The 23322-nt window shown below is 47.0% G+C and overlaps 1 protein-coding gene across 1 annotated transcript in view; it reads left to right on the plus strand.

The window, feature by feature from the left end:
* CHORDC1 (cysteine and histidine rich domain containing 1) overlaps window positions 1–23322 on the plus strand; it is a 75489-nt gene that overhangs the window by 13972 nt on the left and 38195 nt on the right. Inside the window, exons 4-5 of the mRNA XM_082247318.1 lie at window positions 4981–5138; window positions 15660–15763. Of these exons, the coding sequence (XP_082103444.1) occupies window positions 4981–5138; window positions 15660–15763 (262 nt within the window). The remainder of the gene's footprint in view (window positions 1–4980; window positions 5139–15659; window positions 15764–23322) is intronic.

Below are 23322 nucleotides of genomic sequence, written 5' to 3' on the forward strand. Positions count from 1 at the left end.
CTATTTCGGACACATTTACAAGTTAAAAATCAGTATTTTTAGCTAGAAATTTACTTAGAACCCCCTAATTTCTAATTTACCCCCTAATTTCTAATTTACTTAGAAAACCTTAGAACATTATTTATATATATATATATATATATATATATATATATTTTAGCGAACACTTTGGAGACTAAAATGGGTGTTGTTGCAATATTTTTTGTCTCGCGGTATTTGCGCAGCAATCTTTCAAATGCAGTTTTTTGGGGAAAAAATAAATTTAACTGCATTTAAAAAATAAATAAATAAATAAACCGTAAAGTTAGCCCAATTTTTTTGTATATTGTGAAAGATGATGTCACACCGAGTAAATAGATACCTAACATGTTACGGTTTAAAATCGCGCACACTCATGGAATGGTGACAAACAACGGTATTTTAAAATCTCCATTGGCGAAATCTTTAACATTTTTTTTTAACGGTTACCAGTTTAGAGTTTAAGAGTAGGTCTTTTTTCAGAATAATTGCTCTCGCTCTGGCAATAACTCACATGTGTGGTTTGAACACAGTTTTCATTTGCGGGCGTTACTTACGTATGCATTTTCTTTCGTGCGCGAGCTCACAATGTTTTCCTATTTTATTAATTTTTTTTTATTTTTAGCACTGTTTTTAATAAAAAAAAAATAAAAAAAAAAAACAAAAAAACAAAACTGATCACTTTTATTGCTGTCACAAGGGATGTAAACATCCCTTGTGACAGTAATAGGCAGTGAAAGGTACTCTTTATAGAGGGATCAGGGGTCTAAAATCCCAGACCCCTCCACTGCCTTCAAAATGCTGAAATTGTCATTTTTGAATACTGACAGTTTTTTTTCAATTCGACGCCGTTAGCCACCCAGTAAACCGCAAGTAACTTCATGACGTTGCTTCTGGGTTACTACATCGGAAACCTAATCAAAGCTGAATCCGCCGGCTGGTTGCCTCCCGTTCGCTTGGCTGAGTGGCTCCTGAGTTGCATCGGCTGTTTTCTTCTGAAAGTCCACCGCTGGCTCTAAAGAACAGTACCAGGAAGATGCCTGCAGCTGCATATCATCCCGGTACAACCACTTCTCCGAGCCAACGTACAGGTACGTCAATTCGCGGGAAGTGGTTAAATACCGCATAAAACCGTGCGGTAAGTTATCCCAAGCATCTCCCATAAACCCTATGAGTTGGGTATAGAGATCCATGAGAAGTGGCTTCGATACTCTGAACTTCTGCATGGTATCAGCATCGATCCAACAGTGTGCGCTCCTTTGATGGCTCTTTCCCTTAAAACAGGGGTGTCAAACTCAGTTTCATTGGGGGCCACATCAGCATTATGGTTGTCCTCAAAGGGCCAGTTATATCTGTAAGATTAGATGTCCAGAGCACCCCACGCCCCCTTGCACGAGATGTCAAGAGCCCCACCCCCACCATCAGAAGTCAAGAGTCACCCACCCTTCCTCACATCACAATGCACCCCCCTGCTGCCAGGAAGAAGATGCAGGTGGATCTGGGAAGAAGAAAGTACAGGGTCTGGAGGAGGACCAGAGGAGGGCTGGAGTCAGCTTCCAAAGTCTGCTGAATGCTGAGACTAGAGGAGGCAGATACAAGGTGGTGTTGCGGCTGAGAAGGGGGGGTGGGCAACAAGGAGCCTTTCTGCAGCTGCACAGAGAAGCGCTGGATCTGGCAAAGGAGTTCTGTCCTCTCTGCTGCCGACTACTGAGACAAGGTGGTGGCAGAGACAAGGAGGGTGCTGCAGGAGAGGTGCGAGGGCCTCATGAAATGGCCTGGGGGGCCGCATTCGGCCCGCGGGCCTTGTGTTTGACACCTGTGCCTTAAAAGGACCATTTGAAACCTCCTTTCCCTCTTCCTCCTTCAAATTCCATAAGACTGGATTCAAAGGGCTCCATCCTATTTGATATGCCGTCTGCCAGCTTTCGGAAACAGCTCCTCATTAAAGTTCTCCAGCTTTCACTTTCCCGCCTCTTTTTTAAACTAATCAATGGGGGGGTCTGACCATTGCCTTAGTTACCGCATAGTTATCACAAGCTTTGACCAGTACTTTATTACCGCATGCATTTATTTCCTTTAGTGAAGTAACGTTATTGCCTTTTTTATGTGGTGTTTAACAATCGTTTTTAGTGTTTCTGCTAAATATCGCATACGAGCGAAAGTGAATTGACATTTTCCTTTATGGCATGTTTTAAGTGGTCATGTGACTGTCCTATTTCATGCGATAACCTTTTAGTGAATTGCCCCCATTGTTATATGTGAAGTTATGTTATTTATAAAAACTGGTGACCTAGCAGCCTAGCTAGTGCCTTCCCGTTGCCCACTGGGAAGGCTACATCACCAGTTCATTCCAAGTTCCTTTAGTACCAAGTTTCTTCAAACCCTAAAGATTATATAGATTTAAATGTACTGCCCCTCTATATAAACAAGTGTGGGGTGTTTCTCCCTCTACTAGCCTGAGCCCTGCTATAAAGGGACTGCAAGAGGCTGATGGCAAGTCTAATTTAGGTGCTTACACTGCATGCATTTAAAAAAAATACATTTTACAGTGCCTTGAAAAAGTATTCATACCCCTTGAAATTTTCCACATTTTGTCATGTTACAACCAAAAACATAAATGTATTTATTGGGATTTTATGTGATCGACCAACACAAAGTGGCACAGAATTGTGAAGTAGAAGGAAAATGATCAGTATCTGAAAAGTGTGGCATGCATTTTTTTTTTTTTTTTTAAGCCCCCTTTAGTCTGATACCCCTAACTAAAATCTAGTGGAACCAATTTGCCTTCAGAAGTCCCCTAATTGGTAAATAGTCCACCTGTGTGTAATTTAATCTCCGTATAAATATCCAATAACAAAAATCATTTTTATCTTCATAAATTTTGGCCAAAATAAATGCTGCTACATGTTTTTAGGGGGGAGGAAAAAAAGAAAAAAAAAATTCCTTTAAGTGTATATTGATTGACTTTGCGTGAAAGTTATAGCACCTACAAACTATGGTGTGTGTGTATATATATATGTATGTGTAATATATATATATATATATATATATATATATATATATATATATATATATATATATATATATATATACCGTAAATGTATTATTTTTTTATACTAATAATGGCAGGGATCAACGACTTGTGATACTAGACTGTTATAGTGCGGTGGTCAATCTGACACTGGAGGGAACTTACTAACTGCCACTGACCTCACCAGTGACATTAATACAGTGATTAGAGATCATACACTGTCACTACTAATGATATTGGCTGGGAAGGAGTTAATATCTAGGGCGCTGAAGGGGTTAAATATGTGCCTAATTATGTGTAATGTGTGTAAAGTGTGCTGCTTTTGCTAATCACTTAGTTTACCATCCTTGTATTTCATGGATGAGAAATGGGGAAATTGTTCCCTCTGTACAGAGCCCTGTGTTGATTGGCAACACAGAGCTCTGGGCTGTCATTTTAAACTGCCAATCAGCAGGTCCTGGCTGTAAATCATTGGCTGGGACTTGCTGGAAGGCTCCTGCTTTGTACAATCACAGTGGGCGGGGGGCGCAAATGCACGCACCCTAAACCCAGAAGTAGACAGTGATGTATGGGTATATCGCTTTGCCTACAGTGGCCATTTGTTCGCAGTACATTGCGGGTGGGCAGTTGCTGAGTGGTTAAGTTAAAGCAGAACTTTACTCTCCTAATCAACAATGATTTTAATCATTTTGCTGCTAGCTTTAGTAATTGCATAATAAGGTGTATTCTATTTACTTAAAACTTTTTTACATTTCTTCAGATGCTTCCTGGTTTCTGACCCAGGCCAGAATGATAACCTATACCCTAGGAGTCTTTATGGGCATTTTTTTTTCCCATCGGGATGAGGGGAAGAGGAGCTTTCTCAGCTAAGCACACCCTCCTGTCTGCATGCCTGAGTTAAGCGCAGATAGACTCTAGGAAATAAAACTAAATGAATCATGTGCCCTTACTCAAGAGGATCATGGCTAGAAATGCTTGGAGGATGTTTTTCAAAGTGATTGCTCAACAAAATAAATAATGGGACATGGATGGATGGCGAGTTTGCTTTGAAAATTTAAAATTAATTTGTAATTCTAAGTCCCCGTTCACACTGGGGCGACCTGTGAGGCGACCTGGTTGCCGTAGGTCGCCTTCCATAGGGAAGCTGCGGACCCGTTCTAATAGGAGCGACACAAGTCGCTCCGACTTAGAAAAAGGGTCCGGAGCTTCTTTGGGGCGACCCGGAGCGACCGTCTTAGACTTCAATGTTATGAAGTCCATGGCGGCCGCTCCGAGGTCGCGCCGCGCTGCTCGCACCGCGACCTCGGAGGTCGCCCCTGGAAGTCGGATCGCCCCAGTGTGAACGGGGCCTAAAGGAGATATATAATATATATTATAAAAATAAAAAAACATAGGGGTTCCTGCCTGTACTCAGCTCCTCCTCTCTTCTCAGTGCCCCCACATAGCAAACTGCTTTCTATGAAGGCACTCCTGTGTTTCGTCCCATCTATTGATACACATAGCATAGCTTGGCCCCACCCCCCGCTCTCCCGTTACATGTTTTTATTGACAGCAATAGGTGCTTCTGCCTCCATGTCCAGTGAGGTGAGAGAGGAGAGAGCTGCTGCTCCCGGGCACAGCGTTGAATCCATATCAGGCTCAGGCAATTATTTGGGGGACTGGCGGGTGGGAGCTGCTCACAGAAATAATATATATATATATATATATATATATATAATGTATTTTTTTCCTTACTACAGAGAGTGTATTAAAATAAAACAAAAACCTTCTGCCTTTAAAACCATTTTAAATAGTGATATTTTTTTCTTTTTAGTTTCTGGTGCTCAGATAGTTAAATTCTGCCATGGTAGGGCTGTGTAAATAACGGCGCTATAGAAGTACATAATAAAATAAATGATCATTTTTAATGAAGTTTTTGTGGATAATTGCAGGGCTGTACTAAGGGGCTCCACAGTAATGAGAAACCCCCAGAACCTGTAAAACCAGAGGTGAAAACATCAGAGAAGAAAGAATTGGCAGACCTGAAGCCAAAGTTCAATGAACATATCATACAAGCACCAAAGCCCATAGAATGCATTAAGAGACCCAGGTAAGTGGAAATTTGCCGTAAAAAATGAGTGTATGTAGCTCTTCATCTTGGATAGAGTAGGGAAGGGTTAAAACAACTCTCTGGTTTTTGCTTTCGCTTGGGAGATTTCCCTTTAAAACCTGTCCTGTAAATGCAATAGGAAATGAGGAGAAAGCTTCCTTGAGTGATGGAAATTCCCATCGGACAGTTCCACCGGAACATATGCAGTGGCAGCAGGCCCAATGAGGCAGCGTAATATGCGCAGTAGAAAACCGGCTGTAAAGCCGCAAAGCTTCCCTGCTGGTTTCCCTTACCCAAGATGGTGGCCCCAGCACCCGAATGCCAATTCAAGAATCGGCTTGGATGAGGACATCACGGGATCCCTGTACAGGTATGTGCCCTAATAGTAAAAGCCAGCAGCTACAATATTTGTAGTTGCTGACTTTTAATTTTTTGGTAGGGGTGTTTAAAGTGGAGCTCCAGCATTTTTGCTTTCCCCTCCCTTTTTGTTTCATTGACAGTGGTAACCCTCTCCAGTGGGGAAACAGACAGCAATTGGAACCTAACACATACATTTCCCGTCCTGCACTGTCAACCATAGTATAGAAGGGTGCTTGGGTAACAGTGGTGCTGTGTGAATCCAAAATCTAAGGAATAGCCAACACTCTCGTATTTAAAAATACAGGTGTTAGTTGCAAACATGGAAGTCCCATCAAAGCTTAAAGATGAGCTCTAGAATGGGGGGAAAAAATACCTGTCCAGGGATCCCAGGATGTCAGCACCCCGAGCTGATTGGTCAAACCGGTTCGGGTTGAGGCGCCTGCATTGTAAATAAGGGACACTGGCAGTGAAGCCTTCAGGCTTCACAGCTGGTTTCCTACTGCGCATGTGCAAGTCACGCTACACTTTTTGAATAGTCCCGCCTTCTTCTGAGACCTATGTGTGTCCCAGAAGGCAGTGAGAGGGAGGAGGAGGGGTCAGAAATGTTTGGAGATTGCTGCAACGATCTTACCTGGGAGTGGGAGCTGGTATCTGTCAAAACCAGGTACAGTGGTGATCAAAAGTTTGGGCACCCCTGGTAAAAATGTGTATTAATGTGCATAAAGAAGCCAAGGAAAGATGGAAAAAATCTCCAAAAGGCATCAAATTACAGATTAGACATTCTTATAATATGTCAACAAAAGTTAGATTTTATTTCCTTCATTTACACTTTCAAAATAACAGAAAACAAAAAAATGGCGTCTGCAAAAGTTTGGGCACCCTGCAGAGTTAATATCTTGTACTGCCCCCTTTGGCAAGTATCACAGCTTGTAAACGCTTTTTCTAGCCAGCCAAGAGTCTTTCAATTCTTGTTTGAGGTATCTTTGCCCATTCTTCCTTACTAAAAGTCTTCCAGTTCTTTGAGATTTCTGGTCTGTCTGTCACACACTGCTCTTTTAAGGTCTATCCATAGATTTTCAATTATGTTGAGATTGAGGAGATTGTGAAGGCCATGGCAAAACCTTCAGTTTACACCTCTTGATGTAATCCCCCGTGGATTTCGAGGTGTGTTTAGGATCATTATCCATTTGTAGAAGCCATCCTCTCTTTAACTTCAGCTTTTTCACAGATGGCATCAAGTTACCATTTGACTTCTACAAATGGATAATGATCCTAAACACACCTCGAAATCCACGGACGCCATTTTTTTGTTTTCTGTTATTTTGAAAGTGTAAATGATGGAAAAAAAAACTAACTTTTGTTGACATATTATAAGAATGTCTAATCTGTAATTTGATGCCTTTTGGAGATTTTTCCATCTTTCCTTGGCTTCTTTATGCACATTAATACAAATTTTTCTCTGTCGCTCATTGACAGACGTAGTCCTCGTTGATTAATAACAACTCGGTTATACTGCCCTCTACAGGAGTAGGACTAGACAGGAAAGAAAACGTTCTGGCCACACCCTAGGGGCAGTCCCAGAGGGTATATCCTCTCACTTCCTGCTACAGCAAATCAGTTTTTTTCTGTCTAGTTAGGAGTAAGGACCTAGATTCCTTGCTAGGATCTTCGGTCCTGGCAAGATTTTTTTTTTTTTTTTAGAAATACTTTTTTTAGACAGCTTTTTTTCTCCAGTGTTCCTGTGAGATCTTCAAGCAAGTACGCTGAAACTGGGCGATGGGCTGGATGTTGAGATCCAGTGGTCACCCCAGTTCAGCCTACGAGCGCGTGCAGGCCATAGCTCCGCGCTGGGTCGGCCGCGACATAGTCCCACTGGACGGGGACTGACCCTGCGAGTTAAACGTCTCGCCTGGACGCCAATGACCAACAGAGTCACGGCGTCTGTATTGGTCGACAGCCCCCCCACCCCGGTGGAGAGGGGTTCTGTCAGGAGTTGGCGCCCGCCTGGTTCCGGTATGGTGAGTAGAATGTTCCCCCTCTCCCCCTGTCGGGTTGTTGGTGGACGCGGGCCCCTCTCTGGGATGGTCGGACACTCGGTTTTCTGGGTCTCCCCTCTATCCTATAACAGGTCACAGATCCCCCAATTTGAGTGTGATTTTTGTGAATAGAAACCAGGAGGCTTGGTTTGGGAGCTGACTATCTAAAGTCACAATATGACTGTAAGGGTGACTGAAGTCAGTGGCAGACTATTAAAAGGCATTACTATTGAGGTATAGAGGTATCCTACCTGTCTAGTGTGTACACAGGCCGATGCCTATGCCTGAGTTACTGCAGCCACAGATCGCCATCCCTCCAGAAAGCCGGTCACTTCCACAGGCCACACAGCCTCCCGCAGGCCGAGGCACTTCCGCAGGCCGCACAGGCCGAATGCACACATCCCGCAGGCCACTTGCAAGCCGCCGCTATCCTACACAGGCCGCCGCCATTTTCCTGCAGATCGCACGAGGCCGCCATATTGGCGTAGCCTCGTGTCTCCAGCATGGGGGCGGCCATGTTTGAGGTGACCAAACACCTCGTGGAGTAATTGGAAGGCGTGTAAAGGGGCGGAGCCGCCTCCTTGGCCCAGGGAAAGCAAGCCAAAGACTTCCTGTCTGTAACAGACAGTGCTGGAAGCAGGTTGATAAGAAACTTCTGTGCATCAGGTGAGCCTTGGGGTCTCTCTCTCTTTCTGAGGGGTCCAAGCAGGTAGACTGAGGGGCGCTACTGCGCTGGGGGACTAAGTTTTAAAAAAAAAAAAAAAAGAAAAAATGTTTTTTTTCTTGCAATTAATTTTTTTGTGTTTGCTGGCAAGCGTCTTGTTACATGAACCCTGCCACTCATGTATCCCCACCTGATCCCCTCGGGGTGGCCGCAGGACCCTCCAGTACCCCACTTGTGATGATGCATTATCAGCAGTTTTGGAGTCTTTGGTATCCCGGGTGGAGGTAGCCTGTCAGGGACGGGGGTCAAGAAAAGCGACCCCCCCCGCCTACCCCTATGTCATCTGATACTTCAGATACGGATTCTGAGCTGGTCATTGCCGGGAAACCTTGAATCTTGAGGTTACACCGGCAGAGGTAGCTGAGACTCATATTCCTTTTTTGGTACTAGCAAACCTACCAAGATGGTGAAGGGTTTCCCTTGCCCAAATGGGGTCTTCCGTAAACAAGCCTCTGCTATTTCCAAACGCATTGCTAGGCGCTATCATTTTGAGGAATCCCTCATTACAAAAATGGACGGTACCACCAATAGTGGACTCACCGATTTCCAGACTAAATAAAGCCACTGTTATCTCGTTGGATTGACAGAATGGGCCCCACCCATCTCTAGGGTGGGGTGACGTCTTCACCGGTTTTCGGATCCAGGGCTTTCCAGAATCCCGGATAAAGGGGTTCGCAAGGTCATATGGTCGGGATACAAGATCGAGTTTCGATCACTTCCACCGGTGCGATTCTTCCCTTCCAATATTCGACATCCCCGGGTCGCTTAAAAAGCTTTGCGGGGAACAGCTTGATGCAACAAGCAGTGGTAGTTCTCATTCCTTGGAAGAGTTCTAGTCGAAGTCGAACCTGTTCACAATGCCCAGGAAAAAGGGCTAGGTGCGTCCAATTCTGGTCTTGGAAGAAATGGAGTCCATCCATACAGTGGTGGCCTCCCTGCATCAGGGGGATTTCCTGGCGTCCATAGACATTTAGGATGCCTATCTTCATATCCCCATCTTTGCAGGACATCAGCGTTTTCTTTGCTTTTCCCAAAGATCATCCCTGGTTCCCACCAGGAGACTGAACTATCTGGGCCTAATTTTGGATACATCCTTGGCAAGAGTGTTTCTCCAGGCGGAGAAACTCCAGAAGATTCAGTCAATGATTCGGATGTTGCTGTCCGTCAACTGGCTGGGATTGATGGTCGCCTCCTTAGAGGCAGTACCGTTTGCCCAGTCTCATACCCAAATTCTCCAAAGAGGAGATTCTTCTCATATGAAATCGGAATCCCGATTCCCTGGACAATCGGATCCGATTGAGCGAGCAGGCCAGGGAGGCTCTGGTCTGGTGGCTTCGGTCTCCGATGCTCAGCCAGGGGAAGTCATTTCTTCTGATAAATTCCAGGTTACCGATAAAGGTGTTGGAACTGAGAGCGATCAGACTTTGTCTGATTTACTGGACCGAGCAGCTCCAGGGCAGTCCGGTTCGGATCCAATCGGACTATGCCACGGTCATGACTTATGTCAATCACCAAGGGGCACCAAGAGTGCCCTGGCGGCCATAGAAGTGGCCAACATTCTTTATTGGGGGAACAGTTGTTCCAGTTCTCTCCGCGATATTTATCACGGGGGTGGACAGGCAGATTATTTCAGCCGTCAGATTCTGGATCAAGAGGAATAGTCTCTTCATCCAGAGGTATTTCACCAGCTGTCCCTTCATTGGGGCACCCCGGATATGGATCTGTTGGCAGGTTGGCTCAACAGGGCTCGCGCCCGCGATCCTCTAGCGGACGCAGCAGACGCGCTGAGCGCCCTGTAGGGGGAAGTATCAGCTACTGTATGTCTTCCCCCCCCCCCCCCCCTCTCAAATTACTGCTGAGATTTCTCCGCAGGATAGAGGTGGAGGGAACTGGTAATTCCGGGCTGGCCTCGTCAAGCCGGGTACGCTGACTTGGGTAGGCTAGTCGCAGACGCTCCTTGGAGACTTCTTCTCAGGGAGGATCTGCGGTCTCAAGGACCGATCTTCCATCGTGCTTTACAGTCGCGGGTTTTAACGGCCTGGCCATTGAGACCCAGGTTCTGTTGTCCGCTTCAGTTATTCCTACTCTAATTAAAGCAAGGAAAGCGACTTCTAGCAAATTCTATTATCGCACATGGAAGACTTATATTGCGTGGTGTGAATCGTTGGGATTTCCCCCACGTACCTATTTGGTGACCCGAATTTTGGCTTTTCTGCAAAAGGGGGTTGAGCAGAAACTATCCTTGAGCACTATCAAGGGTTAGGTTTTCAGCGTTGGCAATCTTCTTTCAGAAGTCGCTGGCTACTCATTCCTTGGTGTAGAATTTCATCCAGGGGGTGCGGCACTTAGCTCCGCCAGTGCGCGCGCCCTTACCGCCCTGGGATCTTAATTTGGTTTTGTCGGTTCTGCAGAAACCTCCCTTTTAAAAGATCCGGGAGATTCCCTTGCTTACATTATCCCAGAAGGTGGCCTTCTTGGTAGCTATCACTTCTGCACGCAGGGTGTCAGAACTGGCTGCATTATCATGCCATTCCCCATACCTAGTGGTTCATAGGGATAAGGTAGTTCTTCATCCGAAGCCATCCTTTCTTCCTAGGGTGGTTTCAGATTTTCATCTGAGTGAAGATATTGTGCTACCTTCCTTGTGTCCTAAGCCCAATCATCCTCAGGAATGTGCGTTGCATTCCTTGGATGTAGTTCGGGCAATCAGGGTATACCTGAAGACTATGGAATCGTTCCGTAAAACGGATTCACTTTTTGGGATCACGGATGGCCCCAGAAAGGGGTTGCCTGCGTCTGCCGCGACTATCTCCAAATGGATTAGACAGATGGTGGTACAGGCTTATTCTATGTAAGGGTCGGAATCCTCCGTTCCCTGTTAAGGCGCACTCTATTCGGGCGCTCAGTACTTCCTGAGCCTACCGCCATCAGGCGTCAGGGGTCCAGGTTTTCAAGGCGATTACTTGATCGTCGGTTCATACCTTTACAAAATTTTATAAAGTTGATGTGATGGCATCGTCGGATGCCTCATTTGGCCGCAAGGTTTTGCAGGCCGCAATTTGAGGAGACCGTTGGTCTACCTCGAGGGTTTGTTGGATTTTTTCACTTGGGTCTCATCTTTTTGCTCGATGAGTCCTTGATGCTTCTGGTTGGCTCCGGTTGGGCCTTCTGGATTTTGATTTCTGTTATCCCACCCCTCATTTGTGGCACTGCTTTGGGACGTCCCGAGTTGTTATTAATCAACGAGGACTACGTCTGTCAATGAGCGACAGAGAAAAATTGATTTTTGTAAAATCTTACCGTAAAATCCTTTTCTCTTAAGCTCATTGACAGACGTAGTACCCGCCCCTCTGTTTTTGAGTTGGGTTGGGTTAAATTCTCTAAACACTGCTTTGTGACATAACTGATTTGCTGTAGCAGGAAGTGAGAGGATATACCCTCTGGGACTGCCCCTAGGGTGTGGCCAGAACGTTTTCTTTCCTGTCTAGTCCTACTCCTGTAGAGGGCAGTATAACCCGAGTTGTTGTTAATCAACGAGGACTACGTCTGTCAATGAGCTTAAGAGAAAAGGATTTTACGGTAAGATTTTTTACCTGGGGTGCCCAAACTTTCGATCACCACTGTACCTGTCCCCCCCCCCCCTTCTAAAAAGTGGAAAATATGGCAGTGGAGGGGGGGGGGGGGTGTACAAGCGGAGCTTCCCCTTTTTGGTTGGAGCTCCGGTTTAAGGAAACCTTTTTGACTAAACCAATTGATTAAAAGGTAAATAAAAAAAAAAAAAAAAAAAAACATGTCTATACTTACCTGCTCTGTGCCATGGAATGGCACAGAGTGACTGTGAACCTCCTCTTTTCATGTCCCCCGCCGGAGCTCCTGGTCTCTCCCCTTTCCATAAGGGGCAATCGTGCGTGCTCACTCCCGAGCCCCCCCCTGTTGCATCCATTGGCAGAGAGCGGGACTCGGCCCGCTCCCTCATCACTTTCTTTGATTGACAGTACTGCCAGTGCCCCAGCAAAGCCAGCGAGACCCAGAAGTGAGGGGAGAGAATAGCTGCAGACATGCATGGCGCTGGATCGAATGGGGGGTTAGGTGAGTAAAAGGGGGGGATGCTGACACCTTTTTTTACTTTAATGCATGGAATGCAGGTAAAAAATGTTTAGGCTTTACAACCACTTTAATTCCCAATACATATTCAAGGTATACTGATAAGTCACCGTTGCTTGTGCTCTCTAACAAACGGTCAAGCCATCCTATGACTGTCATACCTGATCACGTGCAGCACCATGGCAACTACATTAAGATGGTCAAAGATGGTAGCTTCCTTGGCTGGAAAGGCTACGAGGGTTTAGTCGGAGGGTTAGTCAGAACTGAAAACCCAGGCATTACGGAGAGGGTCAAAGAAGGGGACAACAAGGATGCTGTGCAGGCACCTGACGTTGTCCTTCTCAACCAATGACCTCCTTCAAAATAAATGAATAAATCTACCAATGACACAATTTGGTTGTTAGGACGCCGAAGGCTGGAAGGTTGTAATATCCAATGAAAACTTGTGGCTTTTTGTAATTAAAAGGCAGGCTTCATCCACCTGCTGACCTGTATACAGTTTTTGGGGAATTTTTAGGCAGTGTTGCCAAGGTCCCCCTGAAGAGTCCTGAAAGCACCCTGGTTGAAAAAGCCTCGGCTAGGCAGAGCACAGAGGCTTGCTCTGGTAAAGACTAGAGATGCGCCAAAACATATTGGCTGAAAATGATTCTCTTTCGTTCGTTGATGGACACAGCTCCTGATTCTTCTTAACCATTGGATTATACTGCCCCCTATAGGAATAGAACACTAGGCAGGAAAAAGCTTGACTACGCCTATGGGCAGCCCCAGGGGGTATACACCCACTCTCAGCTATAGGCACTCCAGTTTTTTTTTTTTTGCCTAGTCAGGAGTAAGGACCTAGTTCCTTGCTGGGATCTCTGGTCCTGGCAATTTTTTCATTTTAAATGGAATTTTTTTTCCCTCTTTTTATTACTTTGTTTCTGTGAGAACAAAAAATTAAGTGCCGGACTGGGCGACAAACTAGACAATATAGATCCTTAGGGTCCCCCCAGTCTAGCCAGCCAGCCCGTGCAGACCGCAGCTCTGCGCTAGGTAAGCCACGACATAGCCCCACTGGACGGGGGCTGGCCTGCAAGTCAAATGTCTCACGAGGACGCAATACGAACTGGCTTTGGCCTGAGTCGCAGTGTTTCCTCTTGACCAACAGCACCCACATTACGATGGATCGGTGTCCTGTCCGGAGCGGTGCCTACCCTGTTCCGGGTGTGGTAAGCAGCTGTCTCCCTCACTACCCCTGGAGGGTTTTGGGGTGGACGTGGGCCCCTCCCTGGGATGGTCGGACCCCCAGGTTCCCCTCCCATCCCCCCAGCCCCTCTAAAATTTCGGTCACTGTGGGTCTCACAGGGGGTAAGAGTACTCTACTCTTCTTCCACAGGCTACCAAGGGCAAGGAGCCCCGTCATAGACTAGGGCCATTCTCCTCGGCACCTAAGTGGCCTCGTCTCTCAGGGTCTCAAGACAAGGGATCAAAAGTCAGGGCCTCCACAAGAGGTTCCAAGAGGACCTGGTCTGGCAAGCCACGAACGGGCTCTTCCAGACCTGCGGACAAGGCTGCCTCTGCGCTAAGGGGGGCCCTCACCTGTACCTGGGGAGGGGAGATGTCGTTGCTGGTTTGCGGATCCATGGACCTCCCTGGTAGAGGACAAGTGGGTCCATGAAGTTATTTGGTCAGGCTACGAGATCGAGTTTGGTCTTGCCTTCCAGAAAGGTTTTTTTCTCTAATCGTCTTCCAGGGCAGCACCTGAGAGATAGATATATGCTCCTCCCACCTGAAACAGGAAACATTTGTCCACCATTATAAAAATGTCAGTCATCCCTTCAGCCTCAGTTTGATTGTGTTTCCTCCTGACCCACAGGAGCTGCAGCAGTTTTTTTATTTTCTTCAGTCTCTGTGCTATTTGCAGGAGGCTCCCTGACCAGCCTCCCATCCAGCTCAGGAAGCCTTGGGCAGCGTGGGTCAGGGGCAGCACATTGTGGCAAGCAGGCCCCTGCCTGAGGTTTCACCCTACTGAGAGGTATACAACCATCTCCCCAGCTGTCAGGATGCTGGCTATTTCATTCCCCCCACCCCCCGTACCATACCTGGTTTTGCCCCCGAAGATCTTCCAGGCTGGTCCAGACAGCCTCAGCAATTCCCTCCAGCATTCTTGGTTGTACGGCTTTCCTGGACTCTGCTTGTGGTGGAGGAGCAAATTGGCAGCGGAACAGGAACATTGCGTCACTTCCAGTGATGTGCTTCCGGTCCGCAGCTACCTTGGAAGGATGGAGATGGAGGCCTATTCTGCTGACGTCACTTCGGGCAGCGGCGTGGTTTTCAAACAAGGAAACTTGCAAATGGAAACTAACAGAGCATGGGGGGTCCCCTTTTTTCACATGGAAAAGGTGACCAATAGGATACCAGGATGGTCAATACAGGTATGTCCACCAAGGGCGGGGCTGGAGCTGGGCAGGAAATGGTTAAAGGTCCCTATGTTGTGGTTCCCTTTCTGAGACTGACCATGTAAGATGCCTCCCCACCCTGCCCTGCAGATCCTGCTGGTCAGGACAGCTCCAAGGTAAGACAGAGCACTCTGGAGTTCCCTCTGTCTACCTCACCAACAAACTTCTTTTTCGTGGTTGTGTAACTGCCTTCATTGTTCATGGCAACTGCCTGCTTCACTGGGTCCTTTGTGCTGACTTACAAGCTCCCGTAGCAAGGCATGCGCCTCTTTCAGTCACAAGTTTCCTCCAGAATGGAGAAAACCCTGTCAGAAATGCATCAATAAAATGGTGGCCAAAGATCCTCAAATATATGCTTAATTCTTTTAAAAAGGAGATTAAAAGCACAATTAGTCCCCTTCATACATCCATAAAAAAACTGCATGGTGGGAGTCTCTTACGGTTCATCCTCGCTCCTTCTCGGTGGATTGGATCTTGATAGGTAAGCCTTATTATAGGCTTATCTATAGGTAAAATTCACGCATGGAAGTTTACTCCCACTTTTCTGTCATTTTCAGTTTTCAACCAAGTGCATCCTGCATTTTTGGGTTCGGCGCCAAAATTTCCATTCGGTGCCTATCTGAAGATGCATGGAGTATGTTGTGCTATGCACACTGTCACATCTTTCTAGAAGGTATAGATAGCTGCATATTGCTTTTATGTTCCTTGGAAATGTCTGTTATCAGTTTACTTATCACTGGAGTACACACGCCTGTATATAACTGTGTTGGTAAGTCGCTGACTGTTTCTGTCTAATGTTGAACATGGTAATCTGTTTCTGGCTCCCTTGTTACGCTCCTTATTTGTAATGTCTTTACAGCCCAGATGAGCCTTTGACACGGTTTGAGCTGAGGGTATCAGCGTCTTTGAAGCAAGCACTGGATAAACTGAAACTTTGCTCCAACGACAGTAAGACCGAAGCAGGTATGACGTTTCTAAAGACCACTGTACCTCGATAGTCTTAAAAGGCTGAAAGGAGCTTTTATCATCTGGATAATCTTTTCGTATTTGGGCTCAGATCGGATTCCCATCTAAATCAATGTTAAGATTTCTTGCTGCAATTCCTGATTACTATTTGTAATGCCCCCTTCTGGTAAAATCTGCTGGTTCAGTGCATGCATTTTAGAATGACATCTTGTGAGTGGTGTTCTAAAAAAACGCTTTTCCATTGAAACGAAAGGTTATCCAGTTATGTTTACAGCAGGAACTTTTGCTTTAAAGCATAACTGTAACAAACAGCTGGCAGGCAGGATTCTAATGCAGAAGAGACATACATTGTTTCTTCTGCAAGAAAATGATGCTACCTGCCTGCTCACTGTCCTCTCCGGTGAAGCTGTGCTCAGCTTACAGTGCCGGACTGGTCCCTGCCGGGATGACTAGCTCCTATGTGCAGGATTGACATCATCCACTGCTGCCAGATATCTGAAGACCACCACTCAGAAGCAGATGTCAGGGAAGGACTGTTATCTTTTTAGTTCCGCTTTATAGCAGGCTTGCAGTCAAAAAAGAAAACGTGCACGCTGTTAAAAAGTTATGGAATACTCTTGAGTTGGTCTGCTACAGAAAACTACTGAGCCATTAGAGGCAGGGTGGATGTAAAAATAAAAATCTCATACATGTCAATTAAAATTGAAGGTCTGCTGGTGCTCTATTTGGGGGTCAAGATTCTCTAGATTAGTAGTGGCAATGCAGGTAAGGTCAGTCAGCAAAGTTTTTTTTTTTTTTTTTTTTTTTTTTTTTTTTTAGTGAAAATGCTGTCAAGATGTTGGCATCCACAGTGCAAAGCTGTCGGCGTGGTCACAGGTCATGAAGCGTTGCAGATATTTTGAACTCTAACTGATTTTCTAATTTGGAACTGCTTCCCCACCTATAGTGGGGAAAATATTTATTTGATCCCCTACAGATTATGTACATTTGTCCACTTACAAAGAAATTAATGGTCTATCATCTTTATCCCAGGTGTATTTTAAATGATAGAGACAGATAGTCAACCAAAAATCCAGAAAAAATAAACAATACAAATGTTATAAATTGAGTTTCAGTTCAGTGAGTAAAATAAGTTTCTCTTTCGTTCATTGACGGACACAGCTCCTGATCTTCATAACCATTGGGTTATACTGCCCCCCTACAGGAGTAGGACACTAGGCAGAAAAATAATCTGGCTACGCCTATGGGCAGTCCCAGGGGGTATACTCCCTCTCTCTGCTATAGGTACTTAGTTTTTTATGCCTAGTCAGGAGTAGGGACCTAGTTCCTTGCTGGGATCTCTGGTCCTTGCAATTTTTTTTCTTTTTTGCTAGAACTTTTTTTATCCTGTTGTTTTTTTTTTTGTGAGATCTACAATCAACTGCTGGACTGGGTGACGGGCTGGATAATCTAGACCCAGTGGTCACCCCAGTCAGGCCTGTGAGCCCGCACAGGCCTCAGCTCTGCTCTAGGTCGGCCGCGACATAGCCCCACCGGACGGGGGCAGGCCTGCAAACTAAACGCCTCGTGAGGTCGCATACGACCCGGTCTCGGGCCGAGTCGCAGTGTTCCTCATGGCCGACAGCCCCCCATTTTGAAGGCGATGGGTTCTGTCTGGAGCAGTGCCTACCTGGTTTCTGGTATGGTGAGTAGCTGTCCCTCCTCTCCCCCTGGAGGGTTTTGGGGTGGATGTGGGACCCTCCTCGGGATGGTTGGACCCCCGGGTTCCCCTCTTTCCCGTCAGGCACCCCCCTTTCATCTGTCCCTCATCCTTCCTACCCCCGTCCACATATGCTGGGGCTGTGTGGGTGTTCTGGTCCACCTCCTGGGATGGGATCAGGGATCAGGGCCCTTTGCTGGCGATGGGGGCTGGGGCGGGTGCGCCGCTGGGGACTGGATGATTGGCTATGCGGGGGGGGGTCTGTCCTTGAGGCCTTGGGATCCCTCCTGGGTCCCTGGAATCCTTGTTATGCTGCGCGGGGCTGTCATTTTGCTGTAGCCTGTGTGCTTCTATGCACGGCGGCCATGTGTGTGCAGTCCGGGAGCCATTTTGAGGTGGTTTGCCATTGAAAATAGTGGGTGCCATGACAGTGGAGCCCTGTGGGCTGCAATTTCAGTGGTGGGAGCCCCTCCTCGTCCCCTGGTGCTGACTCCTGGATCTTTTCACTTCCTGATCACCGCACGTGGAGTGCAGATTATCCTGGTGGCTGCAGGTGCCTGTTTCTGCTGGGTAGGGAGTCTGGCGGGGTTCTCTCCCCCTCTGCTGAGGATCGCTCAGTGCTTGTGCCTGGCGACCAGGTGGTGCTGCCAGCGGGGTTGGGGTTTTGGCTTTGCGGTGTTATACACTTTTTTTTTGTGGGGTCTCCTTGGTGACTCATGGAGTCTTTAGAGCACATCTCCCCACCTGATCACCTCTGAGGCTGCGGGGCCCTCCGGGTCCCAACCCTTCTTCGATGCAGTGATGGTGGTCCTGGAGAGTCCTTTATGTCCTGGATGGAAGTGACTTTAGGGCGACGGGCTAGCAAAAAGCGCCCCCTGCCTTCCCCTACCTCATCAGATCCTGAATCTGATTCGGCCGCCGCGGACGTGGGTCACCCTGCTGAGTCTGCAACCACACTCCCGGAATCTTCTGATAGTGAGGATGATTCCTCCACATCTGCAACCGCGCACGAAAAGGCGCTGGTGGAAGCACTGATTGTATCTGTGCGTGAGACCTTGAAGATGGAGGACGCAGCTGCGACGGAGGCGCAGGTTCTCTTTGGCACTCACAAGCCATCCAAAGCGGCAAAGGTATTTTCTTTCCCTTCCACGGGACGTCTTTGCTGGTTCCCGGACCCGTGGACTTCCCTGGTACAAGACAAGTGGGTCGACAAAGTCAATCGGGCCGGCTACAAGATCGAGTTTCGCTCTTGTCCCCCGGCAAGGTTCTTTCCTTCCAACTTGCGCCTGTCCCCGGACCACTTACAAGGGTCTGTTTGGGGCTGTACAAGACCTGTTACTTCAAGGGGTGATTGTTCCGGTTCCAACTTCAAAAGTTTTTCAGGGTTTTTATTCAAACCTGTTTACAGTTCCCAGGAAGGAAGACAAGGTGTGTCCAATGCTTGACCTCAAGGCGCTGAACTGCTTTGTGTGGGTGCAGAAGTTCAGAATGGAGTCCATTCACACGGTGGTCGGCCTGTACCTTTTAGCAGAAAAACAGCCCCAAAGCATACTGTTTCCACCTCTGTGCTTGACTGTAGGGATGGAGTTTTTAGGGTCATGGTCAGTATTTTTCTTCAAACACGAGTCAAGTTTAATGCCAGAGCTCAATTTTGGAAAGAAAATGAAGATAACTGGCAATTGTTTACATGTGATCTCCTGTAATTGAACACAGCTGATCACGTGTTTTTTTTTTTTTTTTTTGTTTTTTTTTTTTTTTTTTTTATGCTCATCTTTAAAGTGGAGTTAAACTTCCATTTATTGTTTGTACCTATTGGTAAGCCTATAATAAGGCTTGCCTATAGGTACTGTAAATATCTATTTACTATATGTGCAGCCGATGACCTCATCGGTGCATGCTCTCTGAAGGAAGAGCCACCTGTGCCGTTTCTTCAGAGCCCTGTGCTGTGACCAACGGCTCCTGGGCGCATGCTTGGGAGTGACGTCATGCGGTTCCGGCCAGTCACACGGCCGGAGTCCAGGGACCCGCAAGAAAGACGAGTGAAGATGGATGCGGCCTCCAGCGGTGACGAGGGCTTTGTTTGCAGGTAAGTTTCACCTAATGTGCTAGTATGCATGATGCATACTAGCACATTATGCCTTTGCTTTTGCAGGTCAGAAAAAAAAAGGGGGAACTTTTATTTCCTCTTTAATGCACACAGAAGATTGGTGATTTACTATTATGCTGGAAATACAGGGACAGAGTGCTCCCATGCAATCTTGATGTTTTGAATTATTTGGGGGGGGAAACCATGGCAGCTTGGCTTATCACTGGTTCACCAAAACTGGAGCTTGCCACCTGAACATATTTTTACAATGCTTTTTTTTTCTAGACAAGTGGGCTTTGGCCTCAAAATGTCAGTTTATTATCTCCGCTATGGCTGACATATTTCTATGTGCCTGCCTCGCTGCTTGGCTAGCACAGTAGGACATATTGTCTTTTGTTGCTGAACACGGTGCTGTTACATCGACCTTGCTGCTTATGTGCCTATAAAAAGCAACAGGATATGATTACTGGTCTGAAAAAAAGAGATGGAAAAATACATTCTTTCCAGACGTTCTTCAGCTTAATCCGTTGCTGCACTGGGCTGACCACGACAAGCCGAGCTGACAGACATGAGCATGGAGCAATGGACTGTTTTATTGATGTAAATAAGGCTGAATGACAGTCTGGATTACGACCCAGCTTTTTATTTTCCAGTACTGCTCCTGTGTGTTTCTATTTGTTCTGATCTTTAGCAGATCTGCAGTTTTTAAAATGACTTTCATTCCATGCTGCTAAATGTCAGCCGCCTGTAGAGAAATCCTGAACTGAAGTGATTTAGGAAATTAACATTTCAGGAAGTGGTCAGTGGTTTCTCCTGCCGACCTTCACATCACTACTGGCTGGTCGAGTGATGTCAGGGCTTCTCTCTCTTTTGGCGACATTGGTAATCTTTACTTCTGCACAGCACTCATATAATGATGCCTGAGCGTTGTTCAATGCAGTAGAGCTCAGAGGAAGTGAATTAAATGTCATTTAACCTAGAAGACTGGTGACATCTAGTGTTGCTGCTTGTGACAGCTCATGGTTGAAAGCTGAATATTGCAGCAAAATTAGTATTTCTTTTTCGTTCATTGACGGACAAAGCTGCTGATCTTCTTAACCATTGGTTTATACTGCCCCTTACAGGAGTAGGACACTGGGCAGAAAAATAACTTGACTACGCCTATGGGCAGTCCCAGGAGGTTTACTCCCTCTCTCTGTTATAGGATTTTTTCTGCCTAGTCAGGAGTAAGGACCTAGTTCCTTGCTGGGATCTCTGGTCCTAGCAATTTTTTCTTAGATAGATTTTTTTTTTCTCCTGGTGTTTTCCTGCGAGATCTACAATCAATTGCCGAACTTGGTGAGGGGCTGGATAATCTAGACTCAGTGGTCCTAGTCTGGCCAGCGAGCACGCGCAGACCTCAGCTTTCCGCAAGTTCGGCCGCGACATAGCCCCACCGGGTGGGGCCTGGCCTGTGAGTTAAACGCCTCGTGGGGTCGCATACAACCGGGTCTCGGCCTGCTTTGCAGTGCTCCTCCTGGCTGACAGGCCCCCTACCCCATTTCGATGGCGAAAAGGTTCTGTCTGGAGCGGTGGCCGCCTGGTTCCTGGTATGGTGAGTAGATATCCCCCCTTCCTCTTGGAGGGTTTTGGGATGAATGCGGGCCACACCCCCGGGTTCTCCTCCTTCCCGTTAGCCCCCCCCCCCCCCCCCTGAATGTTATGGTCCTGTGGGTCATCTATCTCCCCCTCTGTGCCCCCCCCCCTCCTCTGCCTATACTGGGATTGTATGGTGGTTGGGCTACCTCCTGGGGCAGGGTGCTGTACTAGCGATTGGGGGGGGGGGGGGTGCGCCGCCAGCGACTGGCTGATCGGCTGTGGGGGGGGGGGGGTTTACCTGGTGGGGGGCTACTGCCACGGCCCCCCTTCTTGCTTTATGTCTTGTCTGGGCTTAGGGATCCCTCCTGGGTTCTTGGGAGCCGCCATTTTGTTGTAGCCTATTTTCTGTATAGGCTGGTGACCATGTTTGTGTAGCCGGGGCAGCCATTTTGCTTTAGTCCGGCATTGAAATGAATGGAAACCATTACTGTGGAGCCCTCTGAGAGGCCATTTTAGCTGTGGCAGCCCCTCTTTATCCCCTGGTGCTGACTCCTGGGCCTCTCTCCTTCCTGGATGCCATACGTGGAGTGTTTTAATCCTGGTGGGGTGGTAGGTCTGGTGAGGTCCTCTCCCTCTCTCTGCTGCAGGAACGACGGGTGCTCTGTGCCTCGCGACCGGGTGGTGTTACCAGCGCGGTGGGGGGGGTGTCCCTTCGCAGTGTCTTTTTTGCACTTTTGTGGGGTACCCTTATTCCTCATGGAGTCCTTGGAGCACATTTCCCTATCTGAACCCTCTCTCAGAGCCTACGGGTCCTCCGGGTCCCTACCATCCATTGTGTCCCTGGTGGAGGTGGCTTTTTGGTGGCAGGGTAGTAAAAAATGCCCCCGGCCTTTCCCTACTTCATCTGTCTCCTCAGATTCTGAATCTGATCTGGCTGCCACGGACTGTACCCGCCCTGAGGGGTCTGCGGCCATGCATCCTGAGTTCTCAGATAGTGAGGATTATTCCTCCAGCCCTGTAGCCTGCGGTGGAGGCACCGGTTCCCTTTGGCACTCGCAAGCCATCTAGAGCGAAAAAGGTGTTTGTTTCCTTCCTGTTTTGACAGATTTGTCGTAAAAGAGTGGGAACGTCCAAAACATCCCTACTGCTTTAGGACGTCCCAATGGTTAAGAAGATCGGGAGGTGTGTCCGTCAATTAACGGAAGAGAAAATTGGATTTTTGACTTATTGTAAAAATTGTAAGCTCTAACGAGCAGGGCCCTCTAATTCCTCCTGTATTGAATTGTATTGTAACTGTATTGTCTTCCCTCACATTGTAAAGCGCTGCGCAAACTGTTGGCGCTATATAAATCCTGTATAATAATGTAAAATCCATTTCTCTGATGTTCATTGATGGACACAGCACCCGCCCCTCTATGGAGTTGTATTACTTCAGACTCTGCTTGTAACAAAACGGGAGTACCTATAGCAGAGCGGGGGAGTAAACCTCCTGGGACTGCCCATAGGTGTAGTCAAGTTCTTTTTTTGCCTAGTGTCCTACTCCTGTAGGGGGCAGCATAACCCAGTGGTTAAGAAGATCAGGAGCTGTGTCCATCAATGAACATCAGAGAAATGGATTTTACGGTAAGTCAAAAACCCCAATATTACAGCGAATACTGAATTTTCTATTTGAACCGCTTAAGGCCCACCCACAGTATAAATACTGCAGACAGGCTGCTCCACTGCCTGTAGGTCAGCAGGTCTCAGCCAATGATTAATGACCGGGACCTGCTGATTGGCATAGAGAATCACAGCACAGAGCCCTGTGTTTACTAAAAACATAGGGCTCTGTATAGGGAGCAGCAATGTGGCTGTTTTTTTTTTTTTCTCCCTTCAAAGCAAGGAGAAAAATCAGTCGCCTCTATTGGTAAAAGCAGCACACATTACTCTTGTTAGGCACACAGTTAACCCTTTCATTGCCCTCTAGATGTTAACCCTTTCCCAGCCAGTGTTATTAGTACAGTGATCGTGTTCAGTATTAGCAATGATCACTATAGTAGTGTCACTAGAGATGTCTGTGTCAGTTCCTACCCAGTGTCAGATTGCCCCACACTCACTAGAAGTCGCTGATCACCACTATTACTAGTATAAAAAATAATAAAATATTCACTATATGTATCATAGTTTTGTAGACACTATAACTTTTGCACAAAC

This window comes from Pelophylax lessonae, assembly GCF_965119305.1.
Source record: "Pelophylax lessonae genome assembly, chromosome: 2".
Lineage (NCBI taxonomy): Eukaryota > Metazoa > Chordata > Amphibia > Anura > Ranidae > Pelophylax > Pelophylax lessonae.